At 48.8% G+C, this 20,000-nt stretch overlaps 4 protein-coding genes and 1 long non-coding RNA gene across 7 annotated transcripts in view; 3 read left to right on the forward strand and 2 right to left on the reverse strand.

Annotated features, from left to right (window-relative positions):
• Window positions 1-11,211, reverse strand: part of LOC126571161 (uncharacterized) — a 14,436-nt gene extending 3,225 nt beyond the window's left edge. Inside the window, exons 1-4 of one of the 3 annotated variants that reach the window (XM_050229467.1) lie at window positions 11,101-11,211; window positions 10,954-11,009; window positions 6,341-6,616; window positions 381-531 (exon numbers count right to left, since the gene is read on the reverse strand). In XM_050229467.1, the coding sequence (XP_050085424.1) occupies window positions 381-531; window positions 6,341-6,616; window positions 10,954-11,009; window positions 11,101-11,109 (492 nt within the window). In that variant the 5' untranslated portion in view covers window positions 11,110-11,211. Of the gene's footprint in view, window positions 1-380; window positions 532-3,786; window positions 4,092-6,340; window positions 6,617-10,953; window positions 11,010-11,100 lie in introns of those variants that run through there. The other 2 variants (XM_050229469.1, XM_050229468.1) reach the window with 2 other exon arrangements.
• Window positions 11,212-14,180: 2,969 nt separating this feature from the next.
• Window positions 14,181-14,967, forward strand: LOC126577655 (uncharacterized). Its single transcript, XM_050239448.1, has 2 exons — window positions 14,181-14,186; window positions 14,266-14,967. The coding sequence occupies exons 1-2, from the start codon at window positions 14,181-14,183 to the stop codon at window positions 14,965-14,967; spliced, it is 708 nt and encodes a 235-aa protein (XP_050095405.1).
• A 551-nt stretch (window positions 14,968-15,518) lies between these two features.
• LOC126571202 (uncharacterized) lies at window positions 15,519-17,364 on the reverse strand. The gene is made up of 3 exons (XR_007607865.1): window positions 17,293-17,364; window positions 16,344-16,595; window positions 15,519-16,255 (listed from the first exon to the last, which is right to left on the reverse strand). It is a non-coding gene; the product is annotated as an uncharacterized LOC126571202 (long non-coding RNA).
• A 688-nt stretch (window positions 17,365-18,052) lies between these two features.
• On the forward strand, window positions 18,053-18,899 carry LOC126571196 (cyclin-dependent kinase inhibitor 1C-like). The gene is made up of 2 exons (XM_050229514.1): window positions 18,053-18,211; window positions 18,329-18,899. The coding sequence occupies exons 1-2, from the start codon at window positions 18,206-18,208 to the stop codon at window positions 18,695-18,697; spliced, it is 375 nt and encodes a 124-aa protein (XP_050085471.1). The 5' UTR covers window positions 18,053-18,205; the 3' UTR covers window positions 18,698-18,899.
• A 143-nt stretch (window positions 18,900-19,042) lies between these two features.
• The window catches only part of LOC126571178 (uncharacterized), a 1,088-nt gene continuing 130 nt past the window's right edge, over window positions 19,043-20,000 (forward strand). The window contains exons 1-2 of the mRNA XM_050229494.1: window positions 19,043-19,428; window positions 19,511-20,000. The exon at window positions 19,511-20,000 is cut by the window's right edge and continues 130 nt beyond it. Coding sequence (XP_050085451.1) covers window positions 19,423-19,428; window positions 19,511-20,000 — 496 coding nt within the window. The 5' untranslated portion in view covers window positions 19,043-19,422. The remainder of the gene's footprint in view (window positions 19,429-19,510) is intronic.

Genomic DNA, 20,000 nt, shown 5'->3' on the forward strand with positions numbered 1-20,000 from the left:
AGTTAACCAGCAAGCCATCGATACAGCGATGATACGGGAAATGGATGGACTAACGCGCCAAGTGTCGCTTCCTGTCGTACTCCGTGGGCTGTGGCCGATCGTCATCGGCGATAAACCGCACCGCCCAGGATGAGATAACATTTTTCGACACTTTCACATGACGCACACTTTGGTGAATTGGCTGTGGAGTGGCTGTAAGCAGCAAGCTTACAGGATGTTTGTTGAACAGTCTATTCATGGTTGCGATGGGATTGTAGTTCCGAAATCTGTAAGCTTTTAGGGTGACATCGTGGAAGACTAGCAAGAAAAGATCCATTCCAAAATTGCTTCCTCCATTTATCCTGATTATCTATAGAATCCAGAATATCTGCCTCACTTACCTCCCGTTCCGTGATGCGCTTCTCCAGCGTAACATTGTAATCCTCCTGGATGCGGCGCTGCAGCTCCTGCATATACTTGCGATCCGTCAGCCGGACCACATTCGTGCCCATTAATTTCTCCAGCTGTGCGGTCACTCGGGGCAGATTAACACTGTAACGACACACATAAAAGCACATAAACGATTCGTCAAGCGAAAAACTCACACGAAAAACCACCCATCAATCAATGTAGTGCTCTCGGCGAGCACTAGAACCGTTTTAGAGATTGCTTCTCATCCGATTGCTGTCCGGAACGAACGGACGGACACTAACCACTGAAAGACACCACGAAATCGCGGTTCGTTTCGATGTACACCGGTGTGGGAAGCCGGTATGGGCTTTCCACACTAACACACTGCGTTTTGCCGCACGCTGGATCCAGATCCGTGTCCGTTGGCGTACGATGGCGCAAACTGACTGAAGTACCACCGTAAACGGAATACGGCATCGAGCGAGCATCGCGTAACTGTCAGAAGCCCTCCTCCCTAGAACACTACATTCACCGGTGCTTGCCTCGGTACACTACCTCTATTGGCCACTCTTCTCCTGCTTTGCCAAAGAAGAACCCTTTCCTCGATTCCGTTTGCACTGCTTCTGCCCTGACAGCCCCGGCATATTGACATTCTGGTACATGGGACGACACGGCGGAAGGGTGAGCCGAATCTGCGTTCCGTGCAACGGTTCGACGCCAAAAAAAAACTGGTCATGGACAATCGCATGTTGTGTCAAAATCGAGCAAAAGGCTTCCGATTCAAACCACGTGGCACAACGTAGCGCACGTGAAACGAACGCCAGGAGCGAGTGCCAGGACGATAGACAGGCAAGGGAGCAGCATGGTGGTGAGGTTAACATAAACCAATTGCGCACACGACCCGCCCTAACCGGGGCTCCGTTGGTTACCAGATCACGCGCGAACAATAGTAATAATAATTGTGAGCATATTTTTACGAGACACCATAAAACCGCGTAACATACCGGCGAACCGGGACAGGTTGCTAAGTTCTGTACGGCATGGCCTCACAGGAACGCACATTTCGATTCCTAGTTGCCAAGATATCGGAACACACTCTTGGGTATAGAATTCGCACGCACAAAATATCCTTTGCTACGCGTGAAGCTTACGTTCCGAAGACGCAAATGCTCGCTGCTTAAAGCTGTTGCACATACCTTGAAGCAACAATATAACAAATCAATGTCCATCGTCGTCCACACGACAACTACCACTCGCGAACCAGGGCAAACGGAAGCACCCAGCGACCGTCGATTTAATTAGACAAATAAGGATGCACTTAATGCACGCTGCCGCTGCTGGTGCTGCTGGCTAGATGCCGATTGGTAATTAAATTCCGGTTGCCAAGCCAAGCACCAGAAGCGATGGTGCGATGTCTTCGCGTTGCCGGTGTGTCCTTAACTGATGCGGTTGTGTTTGCAGAGAGAAGAATATAGAAAATTTCTGTGCCACTGCCACGCAAAGAGCAAACAGAAGAAGAACATCGCGATCGTGATGGTTGCATGCCTTCATGATGGAAGCTATCGACCACTCTCCACCAGGGGGCACGGTCTCAAAATCGAACATTAAAAAGGGAAATTCCCCCCTTTTTTGCTGCAGCACCAGCAGTAGAATACAAACATCCATGACCTCTAATGCGTACCGCCGGTAGTGCCTAGTGCCACGGCACTGGTCAGGTCAGCTGGAATCGGAGCTCAGGGTTCGCGATTCGATTTTCTGTCATTCAGCACTCGTTCAACACCACCACCGTCTCCGTTTTCTGTTCGAACGAGACGGAGAACATATAAATAGACTCAAACAGGGGGCGCAGGGGTTTGTGGCTCAAAATCGAAAATCGAACGAATATCGAATGCACATAAAATTGATAAACGTCGCCAGTTGCCACGCCGAGCGAAACAGCTCAATAGGAAGCATAGACTGTGAGGCATTGCTGAGTCTCTAGGAAGCAGACAAATAGTATTTTTGAGAGTAACACGACAGAGGCACATTATTCTGATCTAGATTATTATAAAAAGAAATTTAAAAAAGTGATGCATAAGGATGAAAAGAATTTAATGTGGCTTTCTGCATCACAAAGATTAAGACATTGATTAAAAAGGTGTTATAGCTGACATGATTTAACAGAGAGACATTTATATAAAACATAAAGCGTTTTGAGCAGTTTTTGGAGAATCCTTTACATGCTAATTCGTACCAGAGCACCATCAGCGGAAACTCTTCACTCTCTCTTGTCGTCATTCATCTTTTGACCATACTTTACCAGCGTCAGGACTTTCCAATCCCCCGCCACCACTCCATACACTCCAATACCAATGCTAGCAAAGAAACAATCAATTGCGCAAAAAGGCACGACATCGTTCTGCTGTTGCTGTCGCCGCTGCCATCATATGGCATGTACCTTGAAGTGCATGCCTGTTCACAGCCATGAATAGCATTCCTAGTGAGTGGGAACGGTGGCAGCTGTTAAGACCATAACACGCTCCTTTGAACCATCGCAATGTTGTTGAAATTGGTTAGAATATAAAACGCACAACATGTTGCGCGGGATTGTTTTGTGTACTTTTTGTGGATGCAACATGCGATACAACGATATGAACCTTTCTGGGGTTGGTATCAGTACAGATAAAACAGGATGACGGATAGTTTATTCTATTGCACACAGAAGCAGTAATTCACCATGCATGCAACCACATGAAACGAGAAGTATTTTAAAAAATGCACTCCTTATGAAGACACTTTCTCTATTTGCTCTCATAGAAACGGTACGCGTGCGTGGAATGTACAAACAACATTTGAAACACCTTTTTTTAATTCATTTTTTAAACTCAGCACAGTTTTTGTGCATAAACAAAAGGAATCCACAGAGGCAGTAAAGGTGGGTTGCACTTTAAAAACCTAATTAGTTTTCATCAGCTTCCCGTTTTCATGGTTCTACATTGGATACTGTCCGCACACACCGTACGCCGTCATCTAAATGGGAATGTAAGGCATCCCACGGGAATATTAATGATAAAAGAAGCTAGGAGTTGCATCAATCTTCCCTTCGTCTCTGCTTGAAATTTAATTTGAAATGAAAGGCTGAATGAAAAAGATTCTTCTGAGATGAAACTTCTCTATTATCTAGTCTTATTTCAATTTTAGACAAGGTAGTTTTTAAAGAAGAGAAGGGGATTTTACAACAAAATGAAAATTGACTAAAAATCATAACACTATCATGGATAGTAAAATAAGAAAAACAAAAATTATCTTGCTAGGATTTCCCTTGTAATCACTGAAACTTCCTAGTCCATTCATTGTGAACAATTATCTTTTTACAACACCATTCCACGAGCGCCACAACACCGAGCCCATACTCACTCCTGTCGCCTCGTTGGTTTGACAGCAAAATTACACTCGCAGAAGGTGAAATCCTCCTCGAGCATCATCTTCTCCAGCTGGTTTTTCGGACAATGGGCCTTCTTCATTTTGGACACCGTTAGCGGGCCAGCCACTACCACAGAAAGAACCGATTAACGACCGAGAAAGTTTGGAAAACGGAAACGGAAACAATTCGCGTGGCAGCCACGTGCGTGTTCTAGCAATTAACGCCTCAGGTGGTTGTCAACCGTCACTTTCACTTGCGGGAACATTTCACGCAACGCCAGAGCGGTCCTAGCGGTTCAGAGAGACCACGCACCGAGCGCCGCATTACGTCCAGCCATCCTGGAATCCTGTGCCAAACTGTCAAAACGAGCTCTCCGCCACTAGCCAGGCGCCATTGACGCCGTGGTTTGGTTTTTTTTGGCATTGTATTTTACTTCTGTGTTCTCACCTCGTTTGCCACACGCCATTATCCCTCCCGTTTCCGACCCCAGTTCCCTTGTATGGCCGGAATCACCTGGCCACCCGATGATGCCGTGTTGATGGCTCATTGACGTGAGAAAAACTAATTCAACTTCGGGCCACCCAAAGACAGGGAGGGAAGAAACGGCACAAAAAGGACACAAAATAAATAAAATATCCTTTTTCACACATAAAAGCACCTACAGCAGGAGGGTGCTAAGGTTGCACCGGAGAGGCAGGGAGTTGCAATCGCAAATAATAAATCGGAGCATTCGTAGAGGAGGCAGCTGACAACGAACGAACGAACGGACGCCAGCCTGGAAAGGCAATACAGATAGGATCGGCCTGCCGTTAGAAGCCTTAAGTCAAACGGTTGCACACCTCCCCACAACAATATTGCCTCTATAGTGGCTGTGCATGGACTCTTTTGCTGAAGTTCGGCAGACGACACGCCACGCAAACCAGAACCAGGACCAGCAGCCAGGACGAGCACGAGGCGGCCTAAAGGAGCCAACATTCAATTTCAAGTTCTGCTCGATCTGATAATCTAAACCGTGCGCTGAGGCGAGGCAAACGATTGCACCGTTTTGAGTTTGCTTCTTTTTCAAGCCAGGCCACGCTACCGTAGGCCACGGCCACCTTCGTGCCTTGAAGGTGGCGCGATGAACGTACTATCTGGCGTCAGGTATTCAAGGGCAGCTCCTTCGACCAATAAAGTACTGCGCTCCCTCAGGCTGGAAGATGAAGAGCGCTAAATATTCGGGGGAGGCCAAGAGCATAAACAAGACATAAATTCCCGCACCGGTGCTACGCTGGCTACGTCTGTGGCCACAAGGTGTCGCTGCACGTGGCGAAAAATTGAAGAATTAGAGTACGGGCGCGACAGGGCATTGCGCTTTGGGCAAGGCTGTGATGGTAGTAACCGAATGGTGGGCGGATACGAATCCTTGGCCAGGCCCATGGAGGCGCTGCTGATTTATGACAGTTTGACATAATAAATCCGAGCTTCGCGGGCAGCCACAAGGTAGTGGCTTATTCAAGGTCATGACAACGAGCATTACAATATCATCGTTTGACCGAAACCTCGCCCAAGTCAGAGGGAATAGGAAAATTCGGTAGTTGCCTTGATCCTTCCGGAATTCTGGCGGTGCTTGACTTTTGGTTGAACTTTTGTCCTTGACAAACAGAAGAATTACTCCTATTGGGCATAAAAACATACCATTGGATGCTTGAAGGCCTAATGCAACCCAAATCACACAAATTATGATGCTGGAAATCTCTTGTTGGTAATCAGATGACCACTCAATCTTATTAAATCATTTACTATGCGATGGTTGGGTCACAGAAATATTGACTCTAGGACATTTAAACCATCCTCTGTGGTCAATTTCTAGTGCAGAAAGGTCCGTTTCGAGCTTCACGTCAAACAATCTGTTGCCCTCAAACGCTGACGATACCGTGCCATTCGCTTTGCTTGTCCCCGATTGGCATGTCACATGCAACGTGATAGACTCCTAATCTTGATTATCCTTTCCATTTCTCCGCTGTTTAAGAAGTCCCAAGACCTGAAGCAGCTCGATGTGATGGATTCGGTAGTGAAAAGTTTGCTTAATGATTCCAAAACACGAAGGTCCATGACAAGACGGGGCTCATTCCTCAGCCACTCAACATTGGCATTTATGGACAGAAGGATGGCTAAGTGACACCTCAATCACAAGTTACAGGTGCTGGGAAAGGTGTTAATTTGAGTATTAACAGCGTATACTAAGGCCGCCGTTTTTCACCACGTTGGTAGTGGTATGCAACAGAAGAGCTTTCGTCGAGCTTTTGGAAGAGCTTTGCCAGAGCTTAAAAAAAAGTGAAGGGTTAAGTGGGAGGTGGGTGGTATCCTCATGGAGGAGCTATTTTTACTGGTAGAAGTAAGGTAACTAGTTTTTCATATTTAAATATTTTCCAACAATATACAACAGTTGACCAAAAAAGACACTTCGTTCATGCTAAATATTGTTAGTTATTTAAATGTATGTGCCTTTTATGATTTTATGATTATCATTTATGCAACGAAGTGCACGAAACGTGGTATAATCACCTGTACTCAATCTTTGGTCCCAGATACTCGACGGGAAGCACCTCGACGTCGTACAGCTGTTTAAGCTTCGACTTGCGAAACCTCACTTTCTTCCGTCCTCCCCCATTCCGTCCACCGGTCGCTGTCCGTGTGCCCGTCCCACCACCCGCCGAGTCACCGTTGTTGAAGTCGTCCTGGATCAGCTGATTGCCCGAAGCGAAAATCGATGGCAAGCTTGAGGTCCGTTCAGAGAGTCCATTGTAACAGGCGTCGTTACCGTAACCGTTTCCTTCGTCACTGCGATTGATAAAAAGAAACCAAACATTATCTGGATGGCGTGATAAGTGCTTTCCCTTAAAAAAAAATAAAAGGTATGAAGAAATGAACAGAATTCTACCAAAACAAAATATTTCCTGAAGCTAAAAGTCTTCACAATTCCTCTACATTCATTATACCAGCCTATATCAACCCTTTCTTGGCTTGACCGAGCCCAACGGTAGCACCGAATGTGCCACTTGTTGCTGCGGCTAGCCAGCCTGCTCCCCATCAGCGCTACCAAGCCACGAGAGTAGCCACCGTTCGCTGCCGTACTGTCGTCGAGAGCCCCGGGTCTTTCACCGCAGACGACGCATACATCTCACTTTATTGCCATTACGAGGCCCCATAACATATCCGCACATTTAACGACACCGAATTCCTCCAATGTCACGAAATATCGACAAAATAGATTTCCCAACGTGCGGCCAACGATCATTCGGTGGTGCTGGAGTGCGCCCTTAGCCGGTGGTCGAGTCGGTTGCCTCCGAAAGAACGGAACCGTTGCCCTTGTTGGTAGTGGGCATAGGCATTTGATTCTCCTTCGCAGAAGCAAAGCGATCGACTATTCCGCGTGCGCCTGTATTGCAATCGCGCGACATAAGCAGTAGCTACACCACCTGCCCGTTCTCCCGGCCATTGGCCCGGCCACTCTACGCACCACAGCGCATATATGCTCCGTCGCTGGAGGTCACACCGTCAGCATTTGCATATTTTTCGTTCTGAATGGTTAAGGCGGAGAACGATTGTTTTGTACAATTTTTCTATTGCACGACTCTACTGCACCTTCCAGCCGCGAGCCGCTATTGACGAACAGGATTTTCCCGTCAATTGTCTTCGACCTCCGCAGGTTTTGAGCTTTGATGTCGATTCCCACATGCGGCATATGATTTATGGCATCGGGATTGCGTGTCTGTGTTTTTTCGAGTTCTCCACACACTCATTCTCCGGCTCAAGTGGCGAGGACCTTCTTCGTATTGATTGTGCGCTACGATTGTCATTTGCAATGAGTTTACAAGACAAATTTATTCAAGTGAGAAACACTCTTCGTTTAGTAGTACAAACTAACAATCATTGGGTGGAAAATTACTCCAATGTTCAAGAAAGAACGGATGTAGAAAAGGGGAAGCGATTGGCCAACAATTGGCCTATCAAACATACAAGTGCACCGCCATTCTGCGTCGCCTGTGACACACATAGGGTGTGATTTCCCGTGAAACGTTTCACGAACAGCCACACAACCTTCACATCAGAGCCACAACGAGGCCAAGCGACGGCCCTTTTGCATACCCCGTGCATACCGGGTGCAGTTGCAAATGACGCGAAATGCATCATGCTGCTGCTGCTGCGAACGCTCGCCTCGTTCTCTGATGGGTATAGCATGTTTTAGGTCAATGCTCCTGTTTAGATTTTGATCCACCAGTCCTTAATAGTATCAAACAACCTATCAATATCAAGGCTGCACTTCTCAGCGCGCTCAGCCATCTGCTTTTGTTCTGTTCTGTGAAACGCGATTTTCCTAAGGGGAAAACCATTCAATGCACCACAACAACAATGAAAATTTCACAAAGAAAAGGGAAACATTAACATTCTGGCACGTTGAAAGCCACTAAATTCTGTTCAGTTCCACATCAACACAACTCCTGGGCACGATGAAGTGATGAAGACAGTGGCACAAAAGAGCACGCCGACTAATAAAATCGACTTAGCACGCGAGCACATCATAAAGAGCCAATATATATAACTACAATAAAAGTAAACTGCTACCACACATCAACACACATTAACAAAAAGGGGCAAAAACGAAACGATATGACGAACTGAAAAGTCAAACATCGCCATAGCTCATAAAGTGTGAAAGTTTGGACGGGATCAACATCGTTTGCATGATAGTTTGCTGAGAATGGGGATGATGTTGATCGTGCTTACCCCTGGCCGGCCGTTTTCCGTACTCCAGCGTACGCCGATAGCCAGCCGGCTACCTTCAGCGAGTCCTGGCCGCTTTGCTTCTGAGCTTCCCGGCCCAGCAGCTGGTCGATGGTGCCCCAGAAGCTGTTGGCATTCATCTTTCAGTCACCGTTTGGCCACGAAAAACTAACACGCAAACTAACACCCTATCCAGGACACAGCGTGCTTGAGAATCCTTGCTGCCTCTTCATCCATGTGTTATCAGTACGATGAAGCTGAGCAAACACACCGGAACACTACATTGAAGGTGACACCAGCACACACATGAACAATAAAATCAACGCCCGTCGTCGCCACCCCCCCCCGCCACTGGCTAGGCCAATAAATCATCGATAATTAATATTCCCGTCCGTTCGTTCGGCCATTCACTTTCCTACCGACAGGTGACAGGTTCCAGGTCATTACTGGGACATGGGCTGCGTTGTTCGCGGTTGGTTTATTGGAACGTTTTCATCAATACTTGACAGGCACTCGAGTGGCACGAGGCGCCGCTCTCCACACACAACCACACAAACCGTTCATAATTGGTTGTGTAAATTATTTATTCTTTCCCGCTGAGGACCGAGGAATTTGCGGTCCCTTAGGCAAAGGACACAAATTGTTCTTGAAAAGTACCAGAAGAACTTTCTAGTTTTTTTTCAACAACGATACTAATGGTGGCGTTTCTCCTTCGGTTAAAGAACAGCAACAAAAAAAACTTTTCACAAAAGACACTCTCCACCAGACAGAACGCCACATATACCGGATGATTGCCAACGCGCTCCGGTATACTAGCGCAAAGCGCGCGTCGTACACTTCACCGATTCACGCTGCCATCCGTACTGACGCTCCAAATGATCCAAACAACCGACCGATGCCATCAGGCAAAAAAGCTCTAGCCGGAGGTCCTTGCGGTACCCACCAGCCCACCATCCTCATTCCCTCCGTAGCCCACCAACCCGTAGTAGACAGTTCGAAGCGAGCAAATCATGATGGCATGAGGCCAGGCCTCACGTCGGTGGTGTTCTGTCGAAAAGAAGGATGGTAAAGCACGACGCTCAGTATTCACAGTGATTGGGGGAAGGTCGATGGGAGAGAGAGAGTGCCACCATTCGCCCCCACTAAGCACCCCGTCACACCATGCCTAGACGGCACCGGTCCTCCCACAATTCCCTCCCACCTTGGGGGTCACAGGTCGTCGCATTCGTCGGTAGCCAGAGCTGTGAACTTTTCACGGCGACGGTGCATCGGAAACGTGTGTGGCACTCACAACATATGTCTTTCAATTTGCAAACTATAGCGAAGAATTTCATGTAAGGAGTTCTGGTTTGGAGCGAGTGTATTTGTGAAGGATGATAGGAGTGAAACTACGGAAGGGAAGCGTTTGACGTGCTGTTTAGTAACGTATTTATAAATATGTGAGATCGATCAAATCATTTTAAAAATGTTTTTAGAAACTACAGCTTCTTTGAAACATTTTAATACAATCAATCACAATCATAATTTATAAATAAATCGATATCAATTGCTTGTCATTTCTGTATTCCGCCTTTTTTTTAGCAAATATTGAGATCATTTAGATTTCAACTTGGCAATACTTAAGATGCTTTTAGATTATGAGATATCAAGAAAAAGTGAGTTCCAAACAAGTTAACTTATTTGTTGAAATGTATCCATATTTTATCACACTCAGCAATACATTTTTTTTTAACATGTAGCCGCACTTTTTAAATCTACTCATTAAAATGTGACGGCTACATTAAAACACAATCCCTCACACTAAAACCATTACGGCTGCTAGGTGCTACGGATAGAAACAATGACGGTTGATTATGATTATGGCAAAAGGGGCTATCACCTGCATTCCCATTCCCATCCCTAGCATTACATCCACCTCCGTCGCCCCATTCCGAACTGAAAGCTTAATCAAGCTGTCAGTTGGGATGCGTCCCACTTTCGGGACCTTCCTGGATATCATTCCAGACCCAACACTCACCCTCCCTTCGCCACAGGAATACTGAACCTGGGCGGAAAATGGCGCGCCAACAACCAACACCGAGCGTCACGCAATCGAATTACTTCGATAAAAGCGGGCGACGGGTGCTGCTGCTCCACTTACTGCCAAGCTACCTTTGATTGTCTTTCCGAAAAGGAAGCAGCGAAGGATTTGTACAAAGAGTGAGACAGACTGAGTGCGAGAGCGAGTGAGTGAGAAAAGATTTTCCTTTGGGCTATGTGACTGGTTGCTAGCCGCAAGCTTTAGTAACCTGCTGTCCTGTCCCCTTCCAAACATACCACCACAGTAAGAACTAGAAGTAACAGTCGGTGTTTTGTGGGCGCGTAGAAACCGAAGAAGAACAACTTGTACTCACGCATAGATGACACTTGGCCGTTCCCACCAGCTATTCGAGGTGTCAATTTGATCGTGCTGAAATTGAAAACGCGAAACCCCGGACGACGGAAGGTGAAAGGTGGAGCCATTGCTTCTTGCAGTATTCTTTAGAAACAATCAAACTTACCGAGGCCATGGATAAATTCCTTTGTTCTGCTAGCGCTTCCCTCTTGACTGAACCTTCCTGTAAATGTAAAACCAATTCACTAGACGCGCCTTCGCAAATCGCTCTTCCAACAACTCGCTTATACCGATTAGACTACCCGAACAAATTACACGACGTAATGCGGTGTTACCCGTTGGCCAGCACACCACACCACACCATCAATCGACGACAGCACCCAAGACGGCAGGCAAGATTTGACATTTATGAGTGGCGCGAGCGGGAGAAAATTTATTTTTATCACCGTCAATGTTTACTACGATGCCAGCTAAGTCTACTCTAATTCAAAAGTCAGCCGCCGGTACCGCCTGCCTACTGCTACAGGCACTCCGCGGGCCCGTTGCCGTGAAGGACGTCATTATCCTTTGCCACCTGGCGAGGCATAGCCCGAGAACACACCCTTCACACAACAGCTAACGCTCTGACCGATCGCCTCCAATTGAGCGATCTCATTTGCAATGCCGATGTCGGTCCCGGGCGGCTCCACGTCGGGCACCGGGGCATTTGCATGCAGGTTCCTTACCAGCAACCGTGTACGCAAGCACTGGAAGCACTTCTTAATAGCAGACCAACGCGGACACGGGGGGGGGGGGGGAGAGATCAGCAGAGTTTATGGACATATAATAGGTGTTTGGTGTGGTGGCGGTGTGTCCGGTTCCAACCACTCAGCCAACGATTGTCCAATAAAGAATCAAGTAATCCTGGAGCTGCTGCTGCTGGTGCTGCTGCTGCCGCAGTACCGCTACTGATTGGTGATTTGTCATCTGTTGCAGTGGCGAGATGGTGGACCGGACAGCATTGGGAACAGATTGGCTAATGCCCGGGAATAGTTATCACTGCCCGAAGCCTGCGGCTCTATTAAGACAGAGCCGGAGCTGTGTAAAGCGATTACAATCTGATGCTTTTAACCCTAATCCTCATCGGTCGATCGCGCATAATCATGATTGAGAAACCCCTTTTGGCAGTGGCTAGGCTGTGCTGACGGATTGGTTAAAAGCGATCATCGATAGCATCGTTGACCTACCCGTGGACCTCCATTCTTGATTGATCTAGGATCCAGTGCAGTCCAGGAAGCCATGGTGGTGCCGCAAACAACCGCCTTATGATTTTGCGATGCCAATGATCGGTACAGATTGCAGGGTAGGGCAGAGGCTCGCGCTAAACGATCATCACCGGTAGGTACAACGAAAACTCGTGTAAAGCGATCGCGCCAACAATCTGGTTTGAGGCAGACGCGAGCCACACAAAGCATATCAGAAGAGGCCTGGCATCGTAGGGCAGAGCGGAGGATCGGCTGCTCTCCTACGGAATGTGGCCAACCGCCTCGCGTCGTCCGGTCCGGTGGTCCGGTCCTCGGTGTAGAAAGGCGGCAGTAACCTTGATTCTGTTTGCTGTCGGTGTTGTTCTTTTTCCTTTTTTTCTTTTTGTATTTACTTATGCTCTCGTTCGTTTTGCTTCCCTCTCTGCCTGCCTCGTGGCTGAAGATTGAGTTGTGTGTCTTGGGCTTGTCCATTAATTGGCGTTTGGTGCGTTGCATGTCGAATGTTGGCTGGCGGTACAACAACGCGCAGTTATAACAATTAATAAGAAACATATAAAAAAAGAGATCATTAGCTTGGTTTTGTGGATGTGACTGTAATAAAAATTTATGGAATATTACGCCTAGTACGCAGGTTACTCCTGCTTTGATCATTTCAACATCGATCGGCAGTCATTTTTCGAACTTCCTTCCAACGCTCGAGTGTCAGCTTGATCGCTTGGCTAGATTCTTGCAGCGTAAAACCCCCCTAGGGAGCAAAGGAGTTGTCCATGTTGACACAGCAACAACAAACAAGTGGGCAGCATACGAATCTGCGTACACTGTGCGCCCGCATGTGTATGGGTGCTTCGATGTTCGATTGCTCGTAAATGGTCCACCAGCAGACCTTACCGTTCATTCCTTCTCTGGTGTGCGGAAATGCTCCGCTTTTAGCTGCCCCAGCATACCATACCAAGGAGGGGGGCTGGGGGACAACCGGTGGGCGCCGGTAAGAACATAAGAGATACACACAGGGGCGCGCGCGCACACACAGATGTGTGCACACCCTGGACAATGGTCGCTATGCGGGACCCCCCTAGTAAAAAACTAGTTTTCTGGCTCCACCACCGATCACCGATCGCCAAATGCGCAGTTCTTCGTGCACCACAGCATCACTGCTGGAATCGCAACGCAAGGCACACCGTGTATGCGCAGGTTCTGGTTCCTTCGCTGCTCCCAGGGGCGTCATTCGATGGTGGTCAGTCCTTGCGAAGGTGGACCGGCCAACCAGGAGTACCTTACCGGGTGCGAACCAGACCATTAAGTAATCTTTTGATTAAACAATCGTTCCCGCTTTTGTCTTACCTTAAACTCGCGCACCCAGTTGCTGAGCAGCGACGGAGTAAAGGCTGTAAAAGGAAACTAGAAACTCTGGACACGCCGCACCATTGGTGACACCTTCGAGCGGAGCTACCTCATACATATGGGCATATGGGAGAACGTCGAGACCGTCGAGAACAACGGAAATGTCGTAATACCGCGCCAAACACCAAACGATAAGCTTCTAGAGAGCTCCAAAAGCGAGCGCTCGTTTCGTTTTCGAACGCATTACGCGACTCGAACTCGAACTTTTATGGACACACGCAAGCGCAGTGACGCATGAAATGAAGAGTTGAGAGCTCGGTGGGCCACTGATAGTGGCTTTCCATCAAAATTCGATTTCCGCTAATGTGTCCGCTGTTGAAGGAAATCCTTAACGGTGACCTCTAGCTTCCGGACCGCTAACTATCGCTACCGAGGTAGTCGACAGCACTGAGCGCTGACCTAACGAGTACCAAACCACCAGTGTGACCGACCTTCCGCACTTGCAGTGGTGTCGACATTTGACCGATTGCGCATCCGAAACCGATCGTCTTATAAAAACGATCGCTCACCGAATTTTCCGATCAATCCGTGATCATCCATCGCAACAGAGTGCACGGTACACAGAAAAACGGCAGTGAGTGAACAAACAGCAACAAACAAAATGAAGGTTAGTGTCCAGCGACAAAGGCAGAAGATACAAAGTGATGATCCTTCTCTGATTTGATCAATTCTCCTTTTTTTTGCAGGTGCTTTTAGCAGTGTTTTCGGTGCTAGCGGTCACTCGTGGCCAGCTGATTGATCCATACGCGAACGAAGGGTTGCTACCGTACAACGGTTGGCCACAGCAGCCACTCCTGCAGAATCTGTTGAATCCGTACGCCGTGTATCCGTTCCAGCAGCAGCTGCCACCAGTTCCGTTTGCCCCTCAGCCTTATCCTCTACTTCCGGTCGGCCAACAGCTTCCCCCGGTGCCCGTTCCCTTCCCCGCTCAGTATCCTCTGGCAGGGCAGCAGTTGCCACCGACGGTAAATTATCAGCTACCGTTGCCACAGCAACCGAGCTATCAGCAGATGCAGGTAGTACGTCACGGACTGCCACACTCCGATGCCGCGGCCGTATCCTATTCGTCTCTGAGCTACAACAATCCACAGGCACCGCTGCAGCAGACGACCACCACTGGTGCATCGATCGGAAGCCCTAAACCTCAAGCGGTGACAGTTCCGGCGAGTCCGGTCAACGGTGCCACGGTTCCAGTGACGCCAGCCGTTAGCCCGGCCGTCGTTAAGGACATTGCTACGTTCGGAACGGAGTATGGAACTGGAACGGATAAATCCCCGGTAGCTCGGTACGAGGCCATCAATGCGGGTTCGGTACATGTCGCGCCCTTACCCGGGCACACCGTCGATCAGAAGCTGATCGCACCGGGTACGGCTGAGCAGAAAGCGTAGAGGTGCAGACTAGTGTCGATTGGAGGCTTAAGACATATTTTGTCTTTTTAATAAAAACGGTTCCTGATTCTCTGTTTGTTGATGTTTAAAGGAGTGCGAGTTTGTGTTACTGGGACTTCCACATTAATACTCTTGGTATTTGTCTCTCATTGGCGTATTAGCTGGCGTCTATGTAGGTTAGAGGATAACTAGAGCATCCATCATTCAGCGGAATCATAGTGATTTACAATTATTGGCAATTTATAGCACTGCTTCAGCTGCTAACTCGCCGGCACGGCAATACCGCGATCGTTATCTGTAACAAGCCAGCGCTAGTGGGTGACCTTCAGATTTTGCCATTGTTAGTGGCTTGTTAGTAATGCTGATGAAACGAACCACTTTGCTGTCGTCATATGGTGTGGTCGGCCAGGTTGGCGCAGAGGCCAAGGCGCTGAAACACCTTTAGGGGCTCAACACAACCAACCACCAGCCACCTTCCAGCCATCGCCTGCTGGTCATCGTAGCAGGCTAACACCCGCTCACAACGAAAGAGAACAGTGGTGACATCGCCATTCGCCTTCGCCTTCGCTCGGCTTTTATTAAATTTATTTATCTAATTTGTTCACCTCTCAGTTTTGGTTTCGTTCGTTCGCTTGTCACCGTTCCGCCACCGCCATCGAAGGCGATGCTGAGTTACGAAAATGAAAGTCAAACATTCCATCGCTGCGCTATATGCAAATACCGTTGCTGCTTCTAATGCTGTTGACCCTTCCGCACTCGGCCAATCGGTAAAACCGAAGTTTTTCCTCGCCAGGCTCCATTACTCGCGGCTATCGCAGTGCCATAAATTTAGCCCGCTCGCGGGCGCGCTCGCACATTATACTCCCACACCGCTAGCTGATCAATACCACCACCTCCACCCCATTGCTGCAGTCACATTTCATTTCCTTGAGGTTGTTCTGGTGTTTTCTGGTGCAATTTCTGGTTTTCTACTATCAGCCATAGTCACCGGTCGGCCATCTAGTGTTCCGATTGATCACAGATTGCCGCGCCACCCGTCCAAACATCGATCCCTCGATCCAAAGCCACCTCCTTGTAGATCGAAATTGTGAAATTCTGTTTTCGTTGCACCTTGCGACCTCTGCGCGCGTGGTCGCACGTACTCCTACATTCTGTCGCGTGCACCGACCTGTCGTCCTGTGGTGGCGCAATATGAGGAAAAGCGAGCAAATTCTCCGAAAAACCGGCTCCGAACGGGGTGCTGTCGAGTCGAGATCATGTCGCCGTATGGGGTTGCCAGGCGTTCGATCTAGGGAGAAGGAGTGGAGCAAGCTTTAAATGCGAACTGGACTGTTGCCCTGGATCATGTATTGGTATCCAGGAAATGATCATGTTACCGTGGTTTGATTTGCAGACTTCAGTTTGATCTTAGTTACAAAACTGACTGATCATTAATTGGTCGATCTTAGGGGATCTTTGGGGCACAATTAACCGAACCATCTCCTCCAGAGCTGCTCTACATCTCCTGATCTATCGTAACTCTAATTAAGTTTCGCCATCCAACCACCACACTTCGACAGCAGGAATGTGCTTCACACCTTCGCTACCAATGTCCAATTACCGCGCAAATTCGCAGCCCAGCAGCACCGCTAAATGGAAAATGAGGCAACAGCGATTAATGTTTAATAAAATTTAGAAAAAAAAATCGCAACACCAGCATCCACCGGCTCGCGTGCTCGGTTCATTCACCATTCCCGGTGTTGCTCTCGGTTTGTGATCAACAAAGTTTAACCAACACACACTCGTCCGCACACACGTGGTGCACCGTGAAGGGGTGTAAGAGGCCCCCACCAGCTTGAACAACCCCCGGAAAGCGAAACGCGACCACAGCCTGCGCGTAAACGCGAATAAAAGCGAAAGCTAAGGCCGCGCGGCTTAGCGTAGCGAGCGTGCCGAGCGCGACAACGCGCCAAACCGATCGTCAAGATCAATGTCACATACCGATCGCGCTGGAATGGTGGTGGAGGGGCGGTGAGGATGCAATGGGGTGGTCACGGTGTTTGCACCAGGCCGCCAGCTCTTGTTGGCCCTCTTTATCTTTATTTTCTTTCGCCCCCCTCCGGCATGCAACGTTGGGCCGAGAAGTCGAGGAAGTCGGTACGATCTGGTTTGCGCTTGCGATCGAAAGCTATGCGGTGTGCAGCATGCTGCATGCAGACACTTAGCCTTTGGTGTCGCATTGTTTGTTGTTGTTTTTTTAAGAGGATTTCGGTGTTCCCCGCGAGCCATAAGTTTGCATGATTGCGGAGAGTTGGTGATAAAGTGTCACGAAATTTGTCGTATTACCGTTCAGGCCGGAGAACAAATGATAATAGACGGCCCTGGAGGCAGTGCTTTCGGTCCGAAGTGGCATTTAAGGAAACAGTTGCAGCGACTGCAGGTTGGCGACTGCAGAAACCAATCGACGCAGGCCGGTTATTTATACTGGTTTGATCCCGTTCGATTCGAATGTCCAGTGCTATTCCAAATAAATGCAGAATTACTTTAATTAGATTCCTAGAGCAGGTTTCTTGGGAGTCGGCTGTAACTATTCGACAAACTTGCTGACGTCATCAATCAGCAACGAATGTTATCTGTAAGTCCTACACTGGTACGGTGTGTTCTCGTTATGGCCATCAGCTGACAAACGATACAGTATATCTTACATCACAATCCACCATCCGCCATTCATCACCGCTCGATCTACACACGATGTAATGGAGATCATACTGACACTTCAATAGAGGGAGGGGGGGGGGGCTCCATTAATTTATGCTTAATAATTATTGTAATCTAATTCCTCTGCCGAACCGTCGAACGAACCCCGCCAACCGGTCCTAAAATGGAGCCGCATCTCTCAGTGTCAGCGTCTAGACCAGGCCAGGTCCACCACCAGGAGGAATCATTGCAGTCCCCCCGGGAGGGTGCTGATGAAACTGTCCACCATTCTTGGGCGATCCGGCAGCGCTAGCGCTCTGACGGAGGCCCTGTATTACGCGAGTAAATTTATTCAACAAACCTACGAGCACACCTCGACTGCAGTTAGAACCGGAATCTTCTGCCAGGAAGGTCTGATATAAATAGGCCGCACCAAGGTCCCAGCACTCATCAGATTCTGATCTGCAGTGTCAAACGCTAGTTGTTCTGTACAATCCCGTCCCGGTCCAGTGTGATCATTCGCATTCAACTTTAACATCCTTTCCAAAGACAGCTCTACAAAATGAAGGTAAAGGATGATTTTTCTACAGGAACTTTTGGCCCTAGAAATGGATTATTAGGTACCAACATCGACACAGCAGTTCTAGTGGATAACAGACTGTGCGATCCTTCGTTTCTCCCACAGTGCATCGTCGCTCTCGTTGTCCTGGCAACTGCGCTGGTTGCTGAGGCTGGTGTTATTCCGTGGTTCTTGCCACCAGGAGTAGTCATTCCCGGTGCCACCGTAATCCAATCGAACCCGGCACCAACGGTACTGGCCCCTTACCCGATTGCTGTCGATGTTTCCGGAGGGCACGCCGTGATTCTGGCGGCAGCACCGGCTGCCCCAGCCGTCGTTGCTGTTGCACCGGCCGCACCAGCGCCCGCACCAGCACCGGAACCATCTGCCACGGCCGTATCGGCGACGCGTGGTGCCGTCCACGTTGCACCCCTGCCAGGGCACAGCGTTTCCCAGACCCAGCTTAATCTGGCACCAGCTCCAGGATCAGAGTAACTGACTAACTAGCTCCTGCTTGACCGACAACCCCGTGAAGTGAACCGTGCCAATCCTGACCCAGTATTCGGCCAACAAACTGGCCAAACACGTCCGGCAAAAGCTGGTACTAGCTGCCATTCGACCACCGGGACGCGCGTTCCGATGGCACACAACTTATACCCTTGAATGCTCCAATAAATGCAAGCTTGCTGCAAGCCAACCAATTCGAGCCCTTCACCAAGTGTTGAGTCGCTAGTCACTCGATACTTGCTATCTGTTTGATAAGTTCACAGATCGATGTCAGAGATATCGGATACTAATGATGGATCACATCATCACAGCGATGATCGTTAGACAAGCCACTAGGCACTAGGTTTGAGGTCAAGTGCAGGCGACACAGCTTTCACTCTCCGCTCGCATCTCTCGCTTCACACACCAGTTGTCACTGTCGAGTGGCACTCTTCATGAAGCGGTTCACCTGCTATCACCGAGGCGGGTCGCAAAGCAATTGCGTCAGGGTCGGTATTGTGCAAGCTTTGACTCGTCCGAGGCACCCACACAGCGCGTGAGGTTACCTCAGCACGGTCAAACCCAATTTCGACGTTTCTTCGTTATAAAACGTGTCCAGTGGTGGCGAAAATGATGCAGACCGATCACGACCAGCAAACTGAACGCAATTCGTCCGATAGCAGCAGCAGCAGCAGCAGCAGTATCCGAAACTAAAATTGGCACCACAATCCACTATGCAGGTGAGTCCTGGCGCTTTCATGGTTATTCTTAACAACACTCAAAGGCACCTCGATCTACTAATCACATTTTCCGTCTTTACAGAGTGTTGCGGTGATCGCGCTTTGTGTCACTTTTTGGACCGTCACCAATGCTGATACTCCTGCCCTCTTTACTCCCTATCAACCGTTACATCCACTCGATGAAGGCTACTTCTTACAGGCGCAGCAACCGAAAGGAATCTGCCACGTGGAAACCGGATTACTGCAGCAGCATCCTTTCGTGCACTTTCCCGATGAACACACGTACGCACACTACAACTACCACCATCCGGTTGGTGGAGCTGTAGTACCGCTTCACGTGACACCATATTACAACCAGCAGCAGCAGCATCCGCAGCAGCCGCACCAGCCATTCTTACCGCCATCGCACTATGTGACCTTCGTACCGGGTCCTAGCTCGTTGGTCGCTTATGTTCCCGTCCAGCGTGGCTCCCAAGGTCCCTGGGCAGTACCGAATGTGTTCATCAAAGGACAAGGCTACAGCACCAACCAATACGTCGCTCCGTCGGTAATGAAGAAACTCCTGGGACAAG

Source organism: Anopheles aquasalis, chromosome 2 (assembly GCF_943734665.1).
Source record: "Anopheles aquasalis chromosome 2, idAnoAquaMG_Q_19, whole genome shotgun sequence".
In the NCBI taxonomy this organism is placed as follows: Eukaryota; Metazoa; Arthropoda; class Insecta; order Diptera; family Culicidae; genus Anopheles; species Anopheles aquasalis.